Raw genomic sequence first — 24,853 nt, 5'->3', positions numbered from 1 at the left:
ATTAACCAATCAGTTAATTTTAGTGTCTTTAGTATAACTGATCATAAAACTGAAAAAAGATAATAGGCTATAGAGGAAAAAGTACAAATAAAATATCTCAAAGTTTAAAAACAAAATGTGTATATTAACAAGACTGTCCTTATTATACCAAGGTTCCTCCTACCAGGTTGTAAACATAATCAAATTATAAGTATTATAATAACTAATAATTGTAATAACTGAGCATTTTAAAATTACATAAATTACATAAATATATACAAACATACAAACATAAATACATACATACATACATACATACATACATACATACATACATACATAATTAACCAGTTCTTAATCTGGGTTTCATTTATGCAAAAAACAAACACAAACAAAAAACAGTGCTTCAGTTTATCAAACTGCCAGAAATAATGGACATGCTTAGATTTATATCAAATATGATAACTTCATCGTAGTCACCTGCCCTATCAGGCCTGTTTTTCACCATGGAAAACCTCGTATATGGTATATGTATTACTTAATGTGCATCTGTATTTGCCATTTTTCATGTCAGCCTCCCATGAACTACCATGCAAACTCACCCATGTGTCAGACTGCAGGTTCACCTCAAGGGAGAGCTGTTCTGTCATTTTTCATAGCAGCTGTACATTTCTGATCTGTGAAACGGTGTGATATAATTGGCAGAAATCTTTATCGCGTTGACTGTGGTTGTAACTAGTTTTATTGCAGAGGACAAAAACCACAACAGCCAAGTCTGTCTTTTATTAATTTAATGCAAAGTACCAGCCATGGCAGCAGCTCCCTGTTTCTATAGTAGCAAAGCATTCACAGGGTCTCTCTTGCATTAGGTTTTCTCAAACCAAAACAGTATGTAAAGCCACTTGTGCAGCATCTACCATTTGATAGTTATTTACCAAATCTTCCCTGTAATGTAGCTGTCTGATTTCTACATAAAGAGGTATATTTGAAAATGTTTGGAAAATAACAAAGATAAGTAAACACATCTTCAGTAAATCGAAGCATCATAATAAATCTCTTGCGTGCTGTAAAGCATGATATTAGGCTAAGTGTAAATAGTGGTGCATCGCTTTAGTGGGAAATAGACAAAAATAGAATCCGCTGTCACAACATTTTGTGTAACTGATTTCAAACAAAGTTAGATGTCTGTCAGTTCAGCTTCTGTCCAGCAGCTACAGCTCTTCTTCACTCTGAAAAGAAACACAGTCTGAAGTCGTTTCATGTACATACTTCACTCTGAAAATGTGTCACCAGCCTCTTTGCAGAGAACTACATGCTTGTTATTACCTCTGACGTTCAGGGACATGGAGGACTCTGCTGTGCCCCGCTTGTTCTCTATGACCACTTTGTACTCTCCGTCGTCTCTGGGTCCGACTCTCAGTATGAGCATGGAGCACACTCCACATACGTTTGTGATGTGGTAGTTGGTGTTTGTGTTGAGGCTGATGTTGTTGCGGTACCACGTCACGCGTGGAGCTGGGTTGCCTCGAACTGCACAGCTCATGTGGCACTCGTAACCCTGAGGGGCTGTGCGCCTCTTCAGGGGAACAATAAAGGACGGAGGGGCCTCAAAGTCCAAGGGTTTAGTCTCTGGCATGTTTACTTTGAACTTTCCTGAAACACAAAGAAAATGCATAAAGTTTAGTGTTTTACAGAAATGTGATGGTTAGTGGGCTGCATGGTGTTGGTAGGTAGCCCCGTCGCCTCCCAGCTAGAGGAGGCTTGGGATTTTTCTGAATGAAGTTTGCATGTTCTCCCTGTGCAGCATGGGTTCTCTGCGGGTTCTCTGGCTTCCTCCCACAAGTCCAAAAATATGCTGAGGTTAATTGGTGACTCTAAATTGTCCGTAGGTGTGAATGTGAGTGTGCTTGGTTGTCTTTAAGTGTAGCCCTGTGATAGACTGGCGACCTGTCCAGGGTGTCCCCTGCCTTTGCCCTAAGTCAGCTGGGATAGACTCCAGCCCCCCGCAACCCTAGTGAGGATTAAGCGGTGTATAGATAATGGACGGATGGTGATAGTAAGTAACTAAATTGCAGTAGTGGCCTTGTAAGACAATATTCCCTAACTATGGATTAAACAACGTTGTGTCCAGCAGGTTTAACCTCTTTAACGCAGTGCAACCTCTTGTTTTGTGTTTGCTGTAGGAATTAGAACTCTGAAATTTTCTCAAAGTGAAGAAATGAATAATTTGTTACAGCAAAATTCTAAATATTACAGATCTCTTGAAGTTTTGTTAGTGTGACAGTGCATACATCAACTAATTCTCTCAGCTTCAGTCTGGTGTCATCTCACCGACCTTACAGCTGTAACCTCTATCACCTAAAAGTTCATTTTCTGTACAGTCCTTGCTGTCTTGTTTTTCTTTGTCCACATCGTGCCTTGTTGACCACTAGTCGACTGGCCTTGTCTGCAAATTTCTCCCCAGCTGTCTTATTCTTTGATCCTATTAATAGTTCCTGCTGTATCAGTCTCCCTCTGTACCAGTACCAGTTGATCCTATGTAGTGAACCGTCTGTGGATGTAGTTGCATCTAGTAACTCTCACTGGTTTCTGATGTGATCCTTGCAGCTGTTTTTACCTCTTTTTCTGAATTTTACTCACAATTATGCAGTCCAACCTGCAGGATCTCTTTCGTTGATTTGCTCCTGCGCCTTCTGCTGTCACTCACAAATCCACTGTTTGCTCAGATACTTATTAGTAGTTAGATGATCTCAAGTAACAATCAGTTTCTTTAACATTTTGTGAACCTCATGAAAGTTTGATTATACACTGAACAAAAATATAAACGCCCCATGTCAAATATTGTTGCCATGTGGAGTTAACAACTGTAAATGAGCATTTGCTGACATTTTATTGTACAAAAGTAATATTTCTCTTGATTTGTGTGTAATTTTTAATCCAACTTGCTGTCAGTGAGCATCACTCAGTGAGTTGTTTTTTACTCAGTGCATGGGTGGGGCATGTCCAGTGGGTGATCAGACTAAATGAGCAACAACTGGACAATCCTTGGACTGGGGACAATAAAAAGCCACCCCAAAATGTCAGATTTTGTCACAAGTCATAATGCCTCAGATGTCGCAAGTTATGCGGGAGCGTGCCATTGGCATGTTGGATTCAGGGATGTCCACCAGAGCAGTAGCTGCACGGCTCACTGTCCATTATCGGACCATAGGCTGTTTAAGAGTTCGTTTCCAACAGACTGGCACTACTGCAAATCGACCTCATCCTCGTCGGCCACGTGTGACCACTCCAGCACAAGATCGCCACATCTGACTCGTCCATCTGCGGGATCGGCTAAGACCAGCGACACACACAGCTGATGAGACGATTGGTCTGCACAACAGACGCATCACACCTCAGACTGTCAGTAACCGCCTACGAGAAGCCAACTTGCATGTTCTGCGCCCTCACCATGGTCTGGATCTCACTGCTGTCCGGCGTAGGAACCGACTCGCATGGACGAATGCACGTGTCCGATGGCCCTTGGCACGATGGAGAAGGGTGATGTTCATGGATGAATCCAGGTTCCAGTTGTATCATGCAGATGCAAGACAGTGTGTCTGGCGACGCGTGGGTGAACGGTTTGCAGATACAAATGTTATGCCCAGGGTTGCCCATGGAGGTGATGGCATTATGGTGTGGTCAGGCATCACATACGGGCATAGAACACCATTGCACTTCACTGAAGGGAACCTTAAAGCACAAAGATATTGGGACGAGATTCTCACCCCAATTGTTGTGCCGTGTGTGCGCCAGCATGACATCACCTTTCAACCTGACAATGCCCAACCTCATGTTGCCCGTATCTGCATGGAATCCTTCAAACAGAGGACATTGAAGTTCTGGACTGGCCTGCACATTCACCAGACATGTCCCCAATAGAGCATCTTTGGGATGTTCTGGATAGGTGTGTCTGGGACCGTGTTCCAGTTCCAGGCAATGTGGGTCAGCTCCGTGTGACACTCCAGGACGAATGGAATAACATTCCACAGGCCACCATAGACAATCTGATCAACTCCATGCAAAGATGTGCTGCTCTGAGAGACGCAGCTGGCGGACACACAAGATACTGAAAAATCTAATTCCTCAACCTGACCACTATCGTGTTTGAAGGACTGTCAATCCGCTACAAATGGCCATACCACGATGGTATCAATGCCGATATGAAGATCAGTAATTACTGAAAATATATTTTGAGTTTCTCCATATATTGCGTAATGTTCATAAAACTCTTATGTTTGACATGGGGCATTTATATTTTTGTTCAGTGTAGTTCCAAAGTAGTCTATGGTTCCTGATACCAGCTTTGATACCACAGCAGAAAATATACCATTCAAATGAATGTATCTCATAAAAAAGCAAAAAACCTCAGGGACAGAGCTTTCAAATGATAAAACATCATTACTGTTATATAGCTGTCTTTGTGCGTCTTTGTTGCTCCCGTCTCTCCTGCTCAACATCCTCCTCATGCTAATACTTGTGGAAAGACCATTTGAGAACTCAGGAGGCTGAAGCAGACAGGTTGCTAACATGTTAAACATAATGTCAACATTAAATATCCTCATTGGTGACTTTTGGGGTCTTTTTTTTCCTCCATAAGTCACAGCAGATCTGTTGCTCCACCTTTGCATGCAGATGTCTTTCTAGACTAATCATCATCCCCAGCAGTCTGCGTATGAAAGCTGCAGCATGTTTGTTTGATGGTTAGTTTTCAGAATTTTGGTATTGACTCGATACAGACGTATTGATTCTTTTGACATCAGTTGTCCAAATACATTTTTCTTTATGGCCACTGAAAATGAATTTGTAAGCAAACCAATGCTTATCAGAAGTCATCTGTTTTTTCTCAGCAGCCATGAGTTGGTGTTGGTGTACTGTACAGTAAAAACTGAGTGTTCATGATTAAACTTGACACAAACCTTTTTCTTTTATGGTTCCAAACACAGGGGACTCAGAGGGTGGTGACAGACCCATGTCATTTTTAGCAAACACCCTGAAGTTATATTCCCGTCCAGGCAGGATGTTGACAACAGTGAACTTATTGTTAAAGAGGTTGTCTGCCGCTGTTCTCCATGTGCGTTTGAAGGAGTCCCGCTTTGACACCATGTAGTGTAGCCTGTCATCCCTCTTCTCATCTGGAGAGGAAGTCCAGCTCAGAGTCACTGTTCCAGGGATGTTCTGATCCAGCTCCACTGGCCCTGGAGGCCTCGGATCATCTAGAACCAGAGGGGGGATTAAAAATTGCGGAAATTCTTAGGTTAGTTCTGGTTCTGAATTGTACCTTTATAACCTGGATAGAACATCAAAAGAGTTGGTCTTAAAAATGCTCTTTTAGTACTTTTGTTGGAAATTGTTGGAATAAAATCCAGGAACAACAGTACAGTGACAGCAGCAGCAGTGATTGTAGCTGGGTGAAAAAAAGATGACAGGTAACACCAAAAAGATTTATGGAGCACCGGAGTACTGAGTATAATCTGAAATACATAAATAAGATATTTGGTTTGATAAGTTTTACACAGAGGTAATCTGCAACCACGTCAGTAGTGTTTTTATTTTTATTTTTTTTTATTTTTAATCTGGGCATGAAGTTTTATTTTGTAGTATGTGTAGCAAAATAATCCCATCTCAGTGTCCACTTCAGCTTTTTCAGATCTCACAGCCACAGGGAGTTGAGATTATTTGATCTTTGACTGTTTTTATTCAACACCATCCTTTTGCTCAGTTACCGTTTGATACTTCATGAGTTTTCTTCTTGTGTTTTGAGAATAATTGTAATATTGTGTGAAAATGAGGTTTGCAGATGCTTTTTTTTTCTCCTAAACAAAAGTTAGCTCTAAATAGACCTGCTATAGTTCCAACTCTAAAACCATTTCCTCTGTATTTGCTGACATGTATATTTAGGAAACTGAAAAAAATAGCATATAGTTAGAGTGTGGCATTATATTTCTGTACTATACAACACGCAGTACTTACTGTGTAACTGTATCTAGCTCAGTTACTCTTTATAGAATGTATGCATTTCACAGTTTTACACTTGATTTAATAAATCCAATTGAAAGTTATTGGATCATGATCAGGATCACAGTAATAACTGATAACTACGCACGCAGACATTCACCTGTGACTCTGATTTCAACATTGAAGCTTTCCTGGCCAACGATGTTCTTGACAGTAATGGTGTAAATGCCGGAGTCGGGCCGCTCCGACGTGGGAATTAACAGTTGAGAACCTTTATCAAAGTTGGTGATGGTCACATGTTTGGGCACTGGAGTACCATCCTTTAACCAAGAGATGTCAGGCAGGGGGGAGGCCTGAAGAAAACAAGAAAAAAACATAAAACAAGACTATGTTGCTTAAATGCTCACACAATAAATCACATTCTCCTTTGAAAGCCTTTGGGAGGAAATACTTGGACACAATGCAGCGTACCTCAAAGTTGATGTTGAGACGAACAGTGTTTCCAGATTTCACCACCACAAAGGTCTTCATTTTGCGGTCTGTAAACTTTGGCTTTACTGTGAGGGTAAGATTTAGAAAGAAGTGTTTAGATTCTTATATTCAAACTACTTTGAGATCATTTCTTCTAAAATGATCCGATTTTTAGAACAATTTATACTCGACTATCTCCGATATGCCAGACATTTTTATAGCATAAAATATGGATATATAATAACAATATTTAGAAGATATAACATTTTAGCTTAATATATCTTATATAACATTTCTGGAGTCTTTGCCCATGGACTTACTTTTAGCACATTTTTTTGCACTTTGAAATGTAAGGCTATGTTTGAATGACAATATCTTAGGAGGTACTGAAAAGAAAACCCTGCAATATTGATCAAATATATCTAAAAAATTTTTTTTTTAAAAAAACAAAAAAAACCCCTCTTATTTTGGGTAAATTGAAATATGCAAAAAAGACCCATCTTGGAGCACACATTCACAAATGAATTAATGATGCAAAAGGCAGCTAGTGATATTTTCTGAACCATGTGCAGCTACATGTCACAACAATACAAAACAAAACACATAAAATACTCTTTCGTAGTGATGCAGCATATTAAAATTTCTAGCCGATACGATATCCGATATTAAGATTTCGGATATCGCCGATAACCAATATTACCAATGACGATATAAAATTTTTGTTCACACTGAAAAATGAGTATAAGTAAGCACTGTGAGAACATGAAAACTATTCAAAAGCAGCCCATACCAAATTAGACCACATGGTCTTTATTACGTAACAAAAGTAAAACATATTTAAACATATTTGAACATATTTAACGTTCAAGTCCAGGGCCATTTAAGTAAAAACTGTGAAATAGCAACAATATCAAATGTAGAGACGAAGACGCTAATGTTAGACAATCATTGGTTTTTCACATTGGCTAAATTTGTTCATAGGACCAATACCGATATATTGGAAAAAACACTAATGTCGGCCGATACCAATGTGGTCGCTGATATATCATGCATCCCTACTTTTTAATATTAAATACCTAGACACAAAAACAGAAAAAGGTAGTTTTCATTTAACTTTCACAACTGATTGAGCAGGTATAACAAGTCGTACCACAAAAGCAAAAACATTGGTAGATCGTGTAATCCAAGTAGAAAAGAGTTCTGGAATTTTAAAATGGGTTTCTAAATATAGCTAAGAAAATATATGTTTTTTAAAATATGGGAATATTGTTCTTTTCTTTTAACCTTGAGGAGTATTTGATGTATCTTGATATTTTAAATATCCATAGTTTATGATAAAAGAAGAAGGCTGTTTGATGATCTAACCTTTGGCATTCTGTCATTTTATTCCTCTTAAGTTGCTATTTTATTCTTCACTCTGCTGTATCATGAGGAAATCCTATTCTGTGTGAAGCTGGCACACAGGGTTGGGATGAAGACATTCCCTACTTGTGTGAAAATAGACTTCTAACACAGAGTTAATTGTCATTCATGGTACTCTGGGCTCTTCGCCTGTCAGATATTACATTGCTCTGTTCTGCCATCTGTGACTGGAACCTGTTTGTATCCCACAGCGTTGCAAGGGAGTCAGTGAACCGTATGGTGGCGTGACCAAATAAACAAAAGCCAGCAGTTTCAGAACAAATCTGCCCACACAGACGACCCGTATCAGTGATGTGCATGAAACTCTGATTTAAACACAACAAAAACAAGCCGCCTGCCTCCTCAGCTTTGGCGCTCTGATGTTGTACTACGCCTTTAGTCGCTGCGGTTGGTGAAATGGTGCATCTGAACTTTAGTATTTTGTTCTTGGTTGTCAAAAGTCCTGCTGTAACACCTTGTCTTGTCACAACAATTCCACTCTCTAACTCCAATATCCACGGGTATTAAAGGAAATATAGTAGAGCAGTATACAAACAATAGAAAAAAAACGAAAGGAAAATGGATTTGCAGGCTGTACGTGGTGCAGAGCTCTAAGCTGTGGGGCTATTTTGAGGAAAAGAGTGCACTGAGGAGGTGTTTTGTAGGAAAACAGAATATTTGCTATGGTTTTTTTTTTTTGTGCACAGAGAATATAACTTGATCAGGACATTTCTACAAATAGAAAACTATTATTTTGACCCATTTTCACCTCTTTTCATGCAGTGTCATTAAACTTTAACAAACAAAATTTCCTACCAGGAGGGGGCATGGCGATGATGTAATTGTCAAATCCCTGAGGTTCTCCATCACCTCCGTAATTGGTGGCAATTACTCTCACCCAGTATGAGGCCATCGCCTTCAAGCCAAGCACAGTGTAGGAAGTTAGAGTAATTGGGATGGCATTACAGCGGGTCCATTCAAGGCTCTCTATTGGTCTGATCTCCACATAGTAGCCTTGGGCTTCATCCTCCACCCCCTGCACCTCCTTAGGTTTAGTCCAAGCCAGCGAAAATGTGGTGTAAGTGGAGGATGTTAATTTCAAGTCTATGACTTTGCCTGGGGGTTCTGGAATTACAGTAATTGGATAGTGCTGCTTTTATAAAACCAACAGACAGCATTATGTTCACTTTAAGGGATGATTTGCATAATTTTGGGTGATTGAGCAAAACTGCAGTAAAATGTAGAAACTCTGTATGTTTGGCTTACTCATCGGATCTCTTGCGATAACTGTGTCGCATGGAATACTGGGATCTCCTGCACCGGACAGGTTAATAGCAGACACTCTGAATTCATATGCAGCTCCTTCAAAGACATCTTTCACTGCATACTTTGTATCTATAAAGAAAACAGCAGTTTATATCGCTGGAAATCTTCATTGATGTCGATGGATGCACAGCAAGAATATATTTTCACACTCTGACCAATTGCAGTATTTTCATGCAGCTTGTTCTGTAAGTCAGATACCTGTAATGGGCCCGTTTTGGTTTATAAGGCTCCAGTAATTGGTGCCCTTCTTGTTCTTTTCCAAATTGTATCCCACTATTTTGGTTCCTCCGGTGTCACAGGGAGGACACCACGTCAGATTGATACAGTCTTTAAAGGCACTGACCACTTTGGGTGCTGCTGGTGAACCGGGATAACCTGCGGGGGGAAAGTGTGAATAAGAACATTGAAAGTGAAACAATGTTCATGTTGTTGTCCCATGTTACTCTCTTGTTAGTTTTACCAGCTTTAAAACTGAAACATGCTACAGAACTCCAGTATACTCCAGTATTAGTCACAGAAAGTTTGCTAGATGGCTTAAAAGTGACAGGAAAGCAGAAAGTGTTTGGCAAATAAAGAATGGTGTACTGGAAAAGCATAGGGGGGAAAAATCAGGCATTTGCTTTGGAGCTTACAGTAATCTGACAAAATAAAATAAAGAAAAATCCAAGTGTTTATTACCCCTACCAAAATTATTTAATGATCTCCTGTGTTTTTTTTCCCCTAATTATGCCTTTTTAAAAAAAAAAAAATCTATGCTATATAATATCTTCATAGTTAGAAATGCAAACATTTTACTTAGTACAGTTTAAAGAAGGTGGTCACCAGACCAGGCAGAAATAATACAGATAGTATGTGAGAGATTATGGAATTTTAGATTTTTGGGGATTCTCATTAGAGTTAGAAAAACATCAATAATCATGCAGCACATATTAGTTGTTTTCTTGGAGTAATACTGACATAATACCCATTTCATTGAATGGCCATATGCAAAATTTTGAGTATCCAGAATTAGTTGTAAAACAGAAATTTCTCAAAATAAATAAAAAGAACCTGAATCTTTTGTTTGCTTGCACCACTTTATAGGGTTCTTTCAACTTCTGCCGAATAATTTCATCAGGCTGCAGCTTTTATAAACTACAAAGTCGCCTAAATTAGGCTCCGACTAAAGACTTACGTAATACACCAGCTGCTATGTCCTCAGTCTGCAGGTAATCACTGACGCCTTCTGCATTCTTGGCTCTGATCCGGTAGCAGTATCTCCTTCCAGGGTCCACATCTGAATCTCTGTAGCTTGGGTTGCTGCCAGGGATCTCGCCGAGATTTGACCATTTATTTCGCCCCACTTGCTGCCGCTCTATGATATAGTTTGTGATCGGGCACCCGCCGCTGTCTTTTGGTGGTTTCCATTTGAACTCCACAGATGTTACAGCACTTTCCATAATGTCCACAGGGCCTTGCGGGGGTGTTGGTTTGTCTGTTGCCAAAATGAAAGAAGAAAATCAAAGTGTGTCCAGAAAAAAGCATTTTATCTCCTTAGACACATCACACTGGGTAATATGTTATTAGATGTGGCAAACTGGAAGTCTCTTATCATCAGCTCACCCAGTACAATCAGTTTGGAAATTGCCTCTATTGTACCATGTTCATTTTTTATTTTTATTTTGACCTCTCCACCATCTTTCCTCTGACACTTCATGAGGCGGAGTTGGCTCTCAGTATCTGAGGTTTCGAGCTTCACATTGAGGCCAGGCAGCAGCTCGTCATCGTCTTTGTACCACTGTACAGTCATCGGTGCCCCGCCTGAGAATGGCAGCTTCCATTCAGCGTTTTCACCAGCCTTTATAATGACTGGCTTTGTGAATTTTCCCAGAGCATCAGGGTCAATTTTTGGTGGGTCTGTAGTATCAGAGAAAGAAACTGTCTCAGTTAAAAAAAAAAAATAAAAAAAAATCCTTTTCAAAACTTGGTTTGTATCATTTGATAAACTCTGCCAAAAGGCAAATTCTTTTTCTAACCTTCAACGTTAAGTGTTGCTTCAGATTTGCGTCCTTCAGCTTCAAAGCGGTACACAGCGGCATCGTCTTTATTACAGCAATCAATTATCAGTCTGTGACTGGCTCCGTCTTTGATTATGGTGACACCGTCCCCGTTTTTCAGCTTGCCATTTAAAAAGATTTCATTTTCACAAGTCAGACATATGTGCATTCATATTTGCATTTGAATTGCCATTTATTGATGAATTAAAGTACAAAATATGTAAAGTAGGAGAAAAAAAAAAGTCCAAAACCTATAGAATATGCAGTATTTGTGGCAGATACTCTGTACACTCCTATTCTCCTGGAATAGTTGACTTACCAGCTTCCCGTCTTTATACCAGCGTCCCTCTGAGGCGTCGCTGCTCAGTTTACAGGACAGCTCTGCCCGTTCACCAACATTAGCAACGGTATCTGACAGTCCGCTGACAAACTGAACACCTCGATCTGTGAAAAAGGGAAAAAAAAAAATCATAAAGATTTGTCCATTAGCCAAATAATATTGTATGTGTTGTGTATGGTATTGACCAGCAAACAAAGTTGGAGACAAATCAGGTTTTTATGCAAATTAAGGATCCGACCTTATCTCTATTCTTGCCTACAGCATGTCTCTCTCTAGTGACTTGCAGGACTGCAGAATATGCAAAATATAGCTTAACTGTGCTATTATCTTTCTTTTAAAATGTTTTTTGACCAATACAGTAATTAGCATTTTAGCAAATCCTACTGCAAATTAAACTGTAGATTTACAACCAGCGCAGGAATTAGCTGCACTTGGCTTTACAGGCAATTGCATGCTTATAATGCACAGATGATGAAATAAGAGAAGAAAAGCCTTCATTAATTCACAGTGGGAATATTGGCAGTGTTACAAGGGGATAGTGCAAAGGGTGTATAACCATAGATACTGATTCTTCCATGTGTGGATATTCAGATATTGCACAGAAAAAAAAATCCTCTCGTTGTGGAAAATACCAATATTGCACACATCAATTGCACACGCCTTATTCTTCCAGCAATTTATAAAAAATACATGTACTTGTGTAAGAAATACTGATATTGCACAGTTGTTAGTTCTTGTGGATGTAGAAAAACTGTGCAGTTTGTATATGTACAAAATATTCATATTGCACAGGCTGAACGTGTTGACGTTGCTCCAGAGTGAAATATGTCAGTTCCTCCATCATAAGCCTGAAACACCTTAGAGATACAATGAATGTTACAAATCTTAGTCTATGCCTTTCCCACCACAATTTCTTCTCTGGTGGAGAAATATTGCTTCTGTAGCTGTGCTCTGACATATTTTATTGTAAGTTGGAACCAATGTTATTTCTTGTCACACTGTGCGCACTGGGAGTAATTCTGCGACACTTGATAAATGTGGATTCAGACAGCCAGGCTGGCGGTATTTACAAAAGCAGAGGCGCATTTGGGAGTCACTGGACATTACATTAATGACATTTTGATAACCTGTAATCTGCTTACACATTACTCAGCCTTCACACAGTGCAATAAGTAGTTTTACCTACGACAGTGTCGGCAACCAAAGGGCCGGTCCGTGATCGCTTCTTTTTCTTATCATCTCCATCTCCATCCCCATCCCCATCCCCATCACCCAGGAGGTTCTTATCCTTTCCATCTCCGTCACCCTTGTCTCCATCAGTCCCATCACCAGAGCCATCTTTTCCATCTCCCACAGCGTCTGAGTCATCTTTCTCTTTTTGCAGCGCTAGTTTAGAGAGACCATCTTGATCGCCGGTTTTGCCTTTACGACGATTTGGATCAGCTGAACACAAAGGGGAGAAGGAATCAATCACTTTAGTCAAAACATTTTTAAAAAATTAAATTTAAGAGGTCCCCATCCCGACATCATACTATTAAGATGAGATTGATATTCTGTTTATTAATGCATACATGAATATGAAAACAAAAGAAAAATGTCCCACCTTCCACTGTGAGAGAAGCACTGCTAGACTTAATGCCAGCGATGGCATAATACGCTCCCTTATCTGCCATCCCACAATCTTTTACTCTTAATGTGTGAGTCAGTTTGTCCTCTGAGACAGTGATCTCATATTTGTCTCCATGTTCGAGCGACGAGTCCTCTTTTGACCAAGTGATTCTGTTGAGGGGTGTCGACAAAACACACTCAAAGACGGCGTCCTCGCTTTCGACGGCCTTTACGTCCTTGATTTTGGATGCGAACTCCACATCAGGGACTAAGGAAAGAGGAAATTCACTGAAAGGTTTTTATAAATGTGCCTTGATTCATCTTACCGACTTCTAACACAACCATCCTGTTTTGTGACAAATGCGGGAGTCATGCTTTACCCTGGAAGTCAGTTGTGAGAACATTTGCCTCTTCAACATCAACCTGGTAAAAACCTGCATCTTCTGGTTGAGGGTTGTTGATGCTAAAGACATACTTTGTCCCTACTTTCATCAGGCAGGGATTTGAATTTTCATCATGACCATATGGAACAATTGTCCCATCCTTGTAAGACAAAAGTAGTCAGATTAGTTTTCTTAAAAAATAAATAATAAAAAAAACTTTTCACTTTTCTTTGTGGGCTCCTAAAGTACATTTTAATTCACCTTATACAAGTGAATGGCACTGTTAGGGTCCAAGAGTTTCATGTCGAAGCCAAATTCAGCTCTCCCATTTGGTTTCACTTCAATTTGTTTCACATTGTCCAGCTTCTCTACAACCTAAGAAGGAAAGATAAAAAACAGAATCCTGCAGAGTTTGCTTTGAACTTAGTTGCTAAAGTCATGACATTTTCAACATAAGCGACCTTGAGCAGAGCTGAGCATTCCATGTGTACTAGTTAATATGCTCTCAGCTCGTTTAGCCACAGGCAAAACTAGTCTTCATGCACAAGAAGCACAAAATCTAAACATGAAAAAACATTTTTAAGTCATTCAAATACAAGCAAGCTTTACCTAAAACCCAATCAGGCTTCTATTCCAGCTTTAAAGCACTTTTAGCGAATGAAGAGTTCATTTGCAAAAACAGATAACTCCATTTTTGTAGATTTTCAGGAAACTTGATGTTTTTGTTGTTTGCTTGCGATAATATCAATTAAACTGAAGTTGAGTGGATTTATCTCAGCAGAAATGACAAAAACAGAGATATCTTAAGTTTGATTGATATTGTCTCAGGTAGACGATGGAAAAGTGGGTTTTCTGAAGGTTTGTGAAGATGGAGTTATCTGTCTTTGTAAATGAACTCTTCAAATGTTGCTGGCTTTTACAGATCAAAATGTAGTCAGTTTTTTTTCGTCCTCTCGTTCATTTGCCGTTGTGCAATCATCAGACAGTACCTTTGCCTGTTCCTCCTCTCTTTCCTTTTTCATCTGATTTAGTCTCTTCAACATCCAGCGAAAGTCAGTCACACCAAAATCCAAGCAGATTTTTTCATAGTCTTTCTTTGGTGCACAGAGAAGCAGTTCCCAGAGTTTAGGATCAATTTCTCCTTCTTTCCTTGGTGGAAGTTGCTTTTTTCTGGTGACAACAACACTGGCGAGAGAGAGGAACAGAGAAAGTGTCTTTTTTGGGGGGTAAACGGCAAAACACATTTGAAGCAACTTTGACTTTGGCTTGAACTTACGTTTTCTTAAGCATTGATCTGAAATCCTGTGGTGCTTGTCCATTTGCTGAGAGAAAAATAGATGGAAATTGAAAAGAGAAAAAATACAAGCAGGACGTTTGAGACTTTATGTGTGGTTCTGTTGAAATCTTAGAATGTAAAAAAAATGCTTTAAGAAGCACTGAATTGAATTGATTTGTAATTTTTAAAAAATCTTTTGAAATCATGTTTCTTACGTGGCAATGACAGAAGCTGTTTTCTAAGAGTATAGACCTCAGTATGTTTTGTTATTACTGCTGCAATCCAACCAAAAAGCTAAACCCTGAAAAAAGAAGTCATGCAAGCATAAGCTCCTTAATAGTTCTGGGGTACATTTCATACCTCCGTTGTTGCTCTTCTTTGTGCCACCTGGAGCAATGTATGAAAACAACAGTAAACAATAAAATCATAAATGTTCAAACTGTATATTATTGTCAAATTTGATTAAATTACCAGTGCGGCTTTTCATAATAAATCTTACCTTGTAAAACAGTGAGAGTGGCAGTGGAAACGGCATTTCCATACTCATTGGCAGCAACGCACTTGTAGGTGTCGGCGTGGTCGGCTTTTACGTTGTGTATCTGATTAAAAATAAATAAATAAATAAATCTCATATTCAGATTCCATCTATAGCGCTGAATATTAGATTGTGTTTCCATGAATAACAAGCTTTTCCTATCTGTGAAAAACTTTGAGAGCAAAGCCATATTACCTAAAACAGAGGTCTCTAATCCTCGTCCTCGAGGGCCACAGTCCTGCATGTTTTAGATGTTTCTCTCTTCCAACACACCTGATTCAAATGATCAGGATCGTTATCAGGCTTCTGCAGAGCTTGATGATGAGCTGATCATTCTAAAACATGCAGGACTGTGGCTCTCCAGGACCAGGATTGGAGACCGACCCCTGACCTACACATTCACCTCATAATCATGATAGTAAATTTAAAGAAAGATATTTTAAAGGAGTATTCAACTATATGCAGCTAATGATTGTGTGCATTATTAATGCATGTATCAATAATTTTCTCATTTGCTTGGTGACAAAAACTTTAGAAAGTAGAGAAAATGCACTTTTCTAATGCTTAAACTGAAATGTTTTGTTACCTTGACCTCTTAAGACCCGAGCTCTTATTTGATATACAAATAAAAATATATATTTTTAAAAATATAAAAAAGATTTTAAAAACAAAATCATAAAAAGTAGAAAATAAAATTAAATAAATAGCAATCGTAAAAAATAAAATAAAATAAAAAATAAAAAACATCTACAATTGTGGTAATATAACCCAAAATGTGATGTCCATGTATGTGGATGTCAGGTCTTAAGAGGTTAAATATGAATATGCTTTGAGTTTTATGAAATGGCTATGACAAAAGTACACCTGGGTCATCTTGTTTGCCTACTTTTGTCTCACCTCAAGAATGTGCTCTCGAGCTCTTTCGTCGTATCTGGGCTTGTATGTTCGTGGGTCATCAACTTCGCCTTTGTTCCGCCCCCATGTTACAGTCGGTGCCGGCTCTCCGCTGACCATAGCTTTGAAAACCGCTTTTTTACCTGAAAAATTAAAACACAAAACGGAAACTGTTACAGGGGTTCATGGTGTTGCTGCTGTTGTCAATTTTACTGTGCGTGCTTGTTTTTTTTTTCTACCCTCTTGAGTCGTCACATTCATGGGTTTCCGGGCAAAGTCAGGCGTTGACTTTCCAAGAGGGAGTGGGTCAACAAACTGAGTGATCGTAACTCCAGGAACTTTGGACTTCTTCTTTATGCCCACTGTGAAGACCAGAACAAAAAAAAGAAATAAAAAAAAAAAAGAAAAATCAGTTTAATAGGACTGTATCATAGCTGCACTGTAAACCATGAGTGTTTTTCCTTGTATTTTTTATTTTATTTTATAGTTTTATAGTTATTGATATTTTAGAGACTTTTCCTGTTTTGTTAAATTACATGTAATAACTGCTAGATTGACACAAAACAGTCTTAATTTACTTGTTAGCTGTAGAAAAACAGTCCAAAACTGTAAATAATGTCCACATCGAAATTCACAAGTATTTACAGACATGCTAATTTGTCTTTTACAACAGTTGACTGCGAAATGAAACTATTATATACTGTATTTAAATCAGCAAAATATATAGTAATTTTGCAGATATCATTATCTGAAAGAAAAATTACATATCTTAAAGACTGAAAATTAGTAAAATAAATAAATAAAAAAATGAACAGATTTTTCCTGTGTTGTAAATTACAGGTAACATCTAGTAAGAATCACAGAAAAATGTATGAATATGCTCGTTTACGGGATAAAACAGACTAAAGCAGTCCATAATGTCCACATCAAAAAATCAGTATGTTTACAAATAGTAATTCCTTTTTTTTTTTACAACGTCTGGCCTTAAAATTAAACAGTTTTACTGTAATTAAATCAGCTAAAATTATTATTAGTGTTTTTTTTTTGACATTACTGTTTTTACAGTCTATGAAAGTTGCAGTAGTTTATCATTTTTATTGATTTTTTAAAACATGTATTTATGTATTGAGCATGTGGTCGTGACAGTAGACAAGAAACCTGGAAACAAAAACAAAAACAAAAAAAACAAGTGTTACATGCTTGTTATATGCCCACAGAGAATACATAAAAAGTTTTCTAGACATCTTAAGCCATATTATCAAATTGCTAAACGTTAAAGCATTTGAAGTTTGAAGTGCCTAAATGTGCCACAAGCTAATCAAGGTTTAAACCCCAGATTTTTCTGTCCATTTTTTAAAACAATCACATCTTTATTATCAATTATTTGTGAAATAAACACCATCATAAGCCTCCATGGCAACATATAGACGGACATTACAACTTTCCACGGCAGTACATTTCCTTTTGGTTGCAGTTTTATGCCAGAATTTCACAAGAGGTCACTGTTTCCTTTCTTTTTATCGACTGTCACAGCTGCTACAGTGTGACAGGATCTTCAGTTTCATAAGCCACGTAGATTGAGTTGTATGGGATTCAAATATACATACATTTTGGGTCTATTTGTCTCTACACTCTAAACTAGTTGAAAGTGATTAATGCCATTAATTTATTGTAATGTAAATTCCCTGTAAAGACAGTTTAGGTTGCCAGGTTTTACTTCTTTTTTTAAATTATTTTAAAGTTATTCAGTAATTAAAAACTTTTCTAAATTAAAGTGAGATAGTTGCAAAAGACAGAATTATTATTGTACAAAAATAACCAAAGCGTGTCTTGTAGAAGTTTTCCTCAGTAAGACGATTATAGAAGACACCAGATCAGAACTGTTCACCTCAGTTTTTAACCTAGATATGGGAACGTTCCAAGCTCTGAACTGTGGCAGTACAAAGAGCAGAAGAGAGGGGTGACACATTTTTGTGCCCCCCCCCAAACATTTCAATGTAGAATGACTCAAACAGCTGTTGAAATAACAAACTCTGAGCCACCATCTGTTACCCCTTTCTCTGTACAAGCATCATACCTCGTAATGACTGAGAGCTGCATCAGTCACCCTGGGGCTCGCACATTTAGTATGACTGTACTGCTGCCTTATATGGATAGGTCAACCAACCAATTATCATACCACTGTGCACAAAATCAAACCTGTTTCACAATCAGTGCTCTAAATTCCACCTATATGGATCCATACGATGCTTAGCTTAAGTATGTGGATACAAAAACATGAATCTCATTCTGTTTTCTAAAATGGTTTCTGATGAACAGAGAGTTAAAACATGGTAGTGACATATTTTAATCGTTGAAATACATTCACAGGATACTTTATTAACTACAACCCAGTACAACAGCTCAGCTACGTTTTCTATTATTACAATACTAATGGCAATTTTTTCTCAGAGAGATGTTATTTCAGTAATATGCTTACACTACAATGACATATGTTCTCTTATTCTGTTAGTAGATGGTTGGGACAAAATATCAGAGAAACATATCTCAATATAAAGCAGTCCAGTTACATATGTCTTGCTTTTAGCCCACCATCTTCTACTGTAACTGCCCAAAATCACATGCAAACACACGTAAGAAGGCAGGAGTTACAAAATAGCAGATAAATACCAACCAACAGATTTTTCCTTTTAAGCAGCATGAAATCATTTAAATTATTCGAAACCAGATCTTCCTTTGCACAAACATACAGTAAAGTCAAGGGCTAACATATTATTACATTATGTCCTCTGTGAGTTACTTTTAGATTGCTGTTTCTGCATCTTTTTTTTTTTTTTTTTCCTGGCAGCCGGTTTAAGGGCATGCATTGAATATTCATCAAATTGTATGTGTCATCTCTCCAGGGTTTCGTTTATGCTCTTATATCATCTGAATGCAGGCAGGATTCTTGTAACCTTCTTCCTCAAGCATTGATTCACACATAATCCAAGCCTGGTAGGACAGCAGACAGTCGTTTCCTTCTGCATACCAATTGCTCCTGGAAGAACTGTTGGATTTGGGCAGCAGCAGACTTGAGAACACCTTCAGTAAGAATTTGTTGGCTGTATAAAGCAGATATCCTTGTCATAAACCACTCTGAGCCACCCCTATGCCTCTGGAATGAGTGTGAATGGCTTTCTGGGGTAGAGCTTCTTAGAAGTGGAAAATAAAATGGTGCACTTTTTGTTCTTCATATATATCCTTGAAACATTTCTTTCCATTTCAAGTGCAAAACTAGTTGGATTTTAGATGTCAAATGAAGTTCAAGTGTTTCCTTTTTCAAATCTTCAAATGTTTTTTTTCTCTTCCTTTTTTTAAAAAAATATACAGAAAGTATTTAGACTGCTTTTTTGCACAGTTAAAGCTGCAAACTTTATTTGAAATTACATTTTTCACTAATAAATTTTTAATAATTCAATCGTCCATAATGAAATTGCGTCCAACTAATAGGTTTCAGGAAACCTTTAAATATAGGCTTTTGTAAACACTGCCGACCCTGTTTTACTTTGAAAACCGTGGGGCGGCATTCAAGTCTGGATGGTTAGAAATAGAGACTCCTGGAAACGATGACACTTTTTGATTGGGTTTTCATTGTCACTACATTTCATTCCCTGATCTGTAATGCTCCTGTCATGTAAGATACCAGCTTTGACGGCCGCTGGTTAATTGATGATAGATAAGGAATTACAGGAGTTATTTACTTTGCTGTCTGTGCCAGCAGCTGTTGTGCAATTAACAAAGCCTCTGGTTTTGTTTTACACCATAGTTTCTTCTACAAGTAAGCAACTAACCTCCTGCAGCATGGACATGCTTTGTGTACATGAATGATCATGTGGCATTCATTTTCAGGAATATTCACAGAGATTGATGGTAAAATGACTAAAACACTCACCTGGACAGAGATTGCTTTTGTCAAAATGTTGTTTTAAATGAAAATCTATTATTGTGGATGTAGTCCAAGATCCTGCATTTCACACAACATCTCAGGACAAAAAGGAACTCTATAGACTCCCATGAAAAACTGTAGCGAGGCATAGAACATGGTATATTTTCTGAAGACATGAGTGTTCCTCGGAGCACAGCGACTTCAATGATTGTAACATGAAAGAATTATGAAGCCACCAGGACTTTAAATACAATTTGCCATGTGGCTTAACTGAGTAATCAAGCGAAAAGGGCTTTTGTCATAAAGGTGGTCAAGAACCAAACAGCAACACTAACACAACTTCAAAATCTCTAGAATGGACAACCATCTCAGCAGCACTTCATCAATCAGGCATTTTTGGTAGATGATATTAGCACTCGCAGAACATGAGGAAAAAGATTATGTGGAGGAGACAAAACCTCAACTGTTTTTGCAGAATTCCAAGCAGAGGGTCTGGCAGAAAGCGACACCGGTCATCATTCGACTATTGCTATATCTATAATAAAGCACGGTGGAGGTAGCATCATGCGGCAAAGAGAGGGAGAGCGGTCAGAATTGAAGGGGCAATGAATGCAGCCAAATACAGAGAAAACTTGCTGCAAAATATATTGTCATGAGACTGGGGTGACAGTTCACCTGTTGGCACCATGGTGAAGCAAAGACAACGCTGGTGTGGATTTGGACATGTCTTTGTCCCAGAGGGATAAAGTTCAAAGTTTAGAATCAAACCTCATCAAACATCTGTGGAGAGATCTGAAGGTGGCAGTTTAGAGACGCCTCATATCCAACCTGACCGACCTTGAAAGAATGTCTCATGAAAAGTAGAAATAAACTGCCCAAATCTACCTGGAGCAACTTACCGAAGAAAACTCAAAGTGTTTTATTAAATGACGATACAAGTACTGAATTGTGGTTTTGAATATTTTTGAAAATGTGAGATGTCAATTTTTATGTTACATAATTTTGTAAAACTTTGCCAAATAAAAAAACAACAAAAAAGACTTCTTTATGTTACCATAAGGGGTTACTGAGTGTAGATCAATGGGCAAAATGCCTGTTAGTATTATTAATATATTAAGAAATGCCTGTGTTTGTGTAAAGTGTTTATTAAACTACAGTTAATAATACAGCAGGATAATAAATAAACAATCACCCAACTTCTTCAAATACAAAACTTGCACAAAATCCCATCTTACCTGGGGCTTGTGAGTTCTGGTTTGCTGTTGAACTCATGGCAGCGTTTGATTGTTGGTTGTCGGGGTTATGGTGGCTGAAGTATAAAGAATAACTGTTAAAATTGTGTAGCTACATTTTTATGCCATTAATAAAAAACTGTGCCAGTGAGTTTAAGCAGTGTTCAGAGCAAAACTATTTTTAAACAGTTTTTTTCCCATGGAATTGTAATGCAAAAAAAAACTTGATCCACTTTTATATAACCAAACCAAGCTCTATAGAGTCAAGTGATGCTTTGAATTTTTGTTTTCGAAGATTTGCCGTTTAACACTTAAAAATACAGAAACTGAAATGTAAAATTGGTAATCAAAAACTCAAGTCATAGTGACATTATATAAAAGATGTAACTTTTTGATATGATGTTGTCCTGTATGGCCAAATACATCCTTGTATTTTATGTGTGCATTTTGCTTTTTTCTTTTGCTCATTTATGGAAGACACTTTAGCAGCTGGGCTGCAAGGTGGCTCGTTGGTTAGCACTGTTGCCTCGTAGCTAGAAGGTCGCCGGTTCATGTCCCGGTGAGGACACCCAGGATCTTTCTGCGTGGAGTTTGCATGTTCTCCCCATGCAGCGTGGGTTCTTTGGCTTCCTCCCAGTTGGTGATTCTACTGTAAATTGTGTGAATGTGAGTGTGCTTGGTTGTCTGTCTCTAAGTGTAGCCCTGTGATAGACTGGTGACCTGTCCAGGGTGTCCCCTGCCTTCGCCCTGAGTCGGCTGGGATAGACTCCAGCCCCCCTGGGACCCTAGTGAGGATTAAGAGGTGTATAGATAATGGATGGACTTTAGCAGTTAAATAGTTTCCTAAGCTTTATCATTGACCACAAAATATCATCGAAAAGAATCATGAAAAAGAAAATCAGTTTTCTGTTCAAATTCAGCAGAGACGTTTGGCAGTCTTTATTTGCCTCTACAGGTTTTGTAGAAGTTTTTCTCAACCTGTGGCTCTCTACTCATTAGAATATCTTAAAATTACAAGTTTCTGTCGCTGTAAACCGACATTTTATGGCAGTTTCACAAAATCTTGACTATAATCATGATACATAAGAACACGACAAATGGCCATAGCTTTATTAGATATAAATATATCGATTATATTATATCTTCAATTTGTGAATTTTACGCATTCATTCTTCAAAAAAGATTCATCTTTTGTGAAAATACTTGCTAATAAGTTTTATCTTGATCGACTAATGGATTCGTTGACTAATCATTTGAGCTCTAATCAAGTAACTTTCATATAATTCATTTTGGCTGACCCTTCACAGTCAATGAGTGCAGTCAGCATCACATGATTCAACTTGACCGCTGTGTAACTGCGGGGGTCTTGAGAATCTGGGACACCTAAAAACAGGGTCATAGGCCAGAAAAGGTTGAGAAACCCTGCCTTTGAGCTTCTCCTCATGTATCATCTATGTTACCATATGACATCAGCCTGTCAAAGTGGGGATGCCATGACTCCTACGTGACTCGTGCAGACAGTTGGAGACATGCTGGGACACTGTAAATGGGGAATGTGAAATCCCACCTAGCGGCTCACTCTTCCCAACCGCCTGTGGAGTCATCTAGCTGTGCCAGAAATTTAACTACGCAAGATCCAAACATAGAAAGGAGCAGAGAGTCTTTGCATGAAACTGTTAAGCCGATGCACATATCTGTAAATCTTTTTCATGCTGTCAACTCTTAAATATAAAGTTTTGCACAGTGGTTGTCATTAGGGGTTTAGCTGTTAACCATGAGCAAAAGAGTGAAGATAAGCTGCAAACTCAAACTGCTTATCTGAAGCGCTCAAGTGGATTTGTTGTGTGTTAAAAGGTGAAAATGTACATATAATTTTTAAATTTAAAAAAGTGGTAATGAGATACAGAGTTGCATGAAGCTCTGAGCTGTAGGCAGTAAACTGAAGATACTTTTTGACTATCATCCTCCTGACCTTTAGGACAAGTAACAGTGCATGGCAGTTAATGCAGGGTACTTCTAATCTTTAAGGTAGTTGACTAATTCTTTCAGTGTCTGCAGAACTGAAAGGCTTTTTATTCAAACAAAATGGGCGATATATCAAATTATGGCCATAAGGGTTTTTACACAGTCTTTTAATTTTTAGGACCATACGAAGAACACTAAAAAATGTGAAAAAGGATATCTGTCCATCTATAACCCAGTAAAACATATTTATCAAGTCTCAATGTGTCACACATTCTGTAGTGCAAACTGATCATGGGCGGCTGCTCAGTAATGGTCATGGGAAGCCAGCTGGGCAGGTTAGAGTTCTCTACGAAATGTGGCACACTTATGAGATCTTTAGTGTTAGTAAAGGATGATCTCAATAGAGATTATTTTTCTCTTTTTTATTTTTTATTTTTAGATTTGTTGTCAAGGCTGATTTCTGCCTCTTTTTTGCATTAACACTTGCACGACAGCACAAAAACATTTCAGGGAGACATCACTCCTTTGCCTGCAACAGTCAGTGTATAGTATATTATTCCATTCCTCTTGTTTTCTCCATGTTGGTTAGCCATGAACATTTTTATTTTGTACTTCATAAGTACTGTATCTGCACGTCATTAAATTCTTAAAAATATAACACTGAGCTGTACTTTAGTCATTGTCCTCGTTTGTTTTTATCAGGATTATGTGACTTCTGCAGCAGCAGAACCAAATGCTTTCACAGCCTATAAATGCGATCTTGTGCCTATCTAGGCCAGACAAATCCTGTTTATTTTTTCTCGATTATATGCGGGAAATTGATAAACTTATAAAGCTACCTAATCACTCATACAACTATTTGTTCTAAAGTCGACTAGTATCATATATTGAACAGTTAGAGCCAAATAATTTACAAGAACTGAACTGTAATGTTGGTCAGCCCTACTATCGGTCTCTTTCATCAAATGATGCTGAGTTCTCTTGTGCCAGATTTAAATAATCCTGCAGCTTTCCAGACTTCTCTTGTTTATCAAAACCATCCTGCATGAGAGTTTCAGTCACACATCAAATTCAGAATATTGTTGCTACTTTTTCGTCGTTTGATAAATGACTGACACTGTTAAAAAACTAAATAAAAGATTTGTACTTACTTTCAGTTCTTTGTCGACTATGTTCAGCTATCTGCCCTCAGCTTGTACTTCTTCCCTCTATCCAATATTTCGAAAGTGACACCCCTTTTTGTTCGGTGATAAAAGTTTGGAGCGCATAGAAAGCCTAACTTGGGCAGTTGGTAAAATCCCATATTACAGCAATGGTAAACGGATCCCTTTGAAGGCGATCGCTTTGCAGTGGGCACTTGAAATACATTATGACTGTTCATTCAATCTGGTATTGGAGATATCCAGTCAACAGTTTTCCATCAGTACTGTTGAGAATATAAACACCGTCAGCATCATATTTTAATGTCTAGAATTACATTTCGTC

The 24,853-nt window shown here is 38.2% G+C and overlaps 1 protein-coding gene across 1 annotated transcript; it reads right to left on the bottom strand.

Annotated features, from left to right (window-relative positions):
• Positions 1 to 753: 753 nt before the first annotated feature.
• On the bottom strand, positions 754 to 24,576 carry LOC103355783 (immunoglobulin-like and fibronectin type III domain-containing protein 1). The gene is made up of 24 exons (XM_008279701.1): positions 24,520 to 24,576; positions 21,407 to 21,480; positions 16,486 to 16,608; positions 16,250 to 16,389; positions 15,317 to 15,416; positions 15,178 to 15,204; positions 14,818 to 14,863; positions 14,531 to 14,726; positions 13,803 to 13,916; positions 13,539 to 13,701; positions 13,154 to 13,426; positions 12,733 to 12,993; positions 11,530 to 11,654; positions 11,190 to 11,331; positions 10,777 to 11,070; positions 10,349 to 10,648; positions 9,373 to 9,549; positions 9,115 to 9,243; positions 8,665 to 8,973; positions 6,448 to 6,533; positions 6,137 to 6,329; positions 4,938 to 5,234; positions 1,306 to 1,632; positions 754 to 1,208 (listed from the first exon to the last, which is right to left on the bottom strand). The coding sequence occupies exons 2-24, from the start codon at positions 21,441 to 21,443 to the stop codon at positions 1,204 to 1,206; spliced, it is 3,864 nt and encodes a 1,287-aa protein (XP_008277923.1). The 5' UTR covers positions 21,444 to 21,480; positions 24,520 to 24,576; the 3' UTR covers positions 754 to 1,203.
• Between the last annotated feature and the right edge of the window lie 277 nt (positions 24,577 to 24,853).

Source organism: Stegastes partitus, unplaced genomic scaffold (assembly GCF_000690725.1).
Source record: "Stegastes partitus isolate 25-593 unplaced genomic scaffold, Stegastes_partitus-1.0.2 Scaffold5, whole genome shotgun sequence".
Lineage (NCBI taxonomy): Eukaryota > Metazoa > Chordata > Actinopteri > Pomacentridae > Stegastes > Stegastes partitus.
Note: the sequence above shows the minus strand (reverse complement) of the source record. Positions and strands in the feature narration are given on the sequence as shown.

Coding starts and splice junctions, on each gene's coding strand:
- LOC103355783 (XM_008279701.1), bottom strand. CDS start 21,443: ATGAGTTCAACAGCAAACCAGAACTCACAAGCCCCAG. Junction 10,649..10,776: donor TTCCAAACTGATTGTACTGG/GTGAGCTGATGA, acceptor TTTTGGCAACAG/ACAAACCAACACCCCCGCAA. Junction 6,330..6,447: donor GTCTCAACATCAACTTTGAG/GTACGCTGCATT, acceptor TGTTTTCTTCAG/GCCTCCCCCCTGCCTGACAT.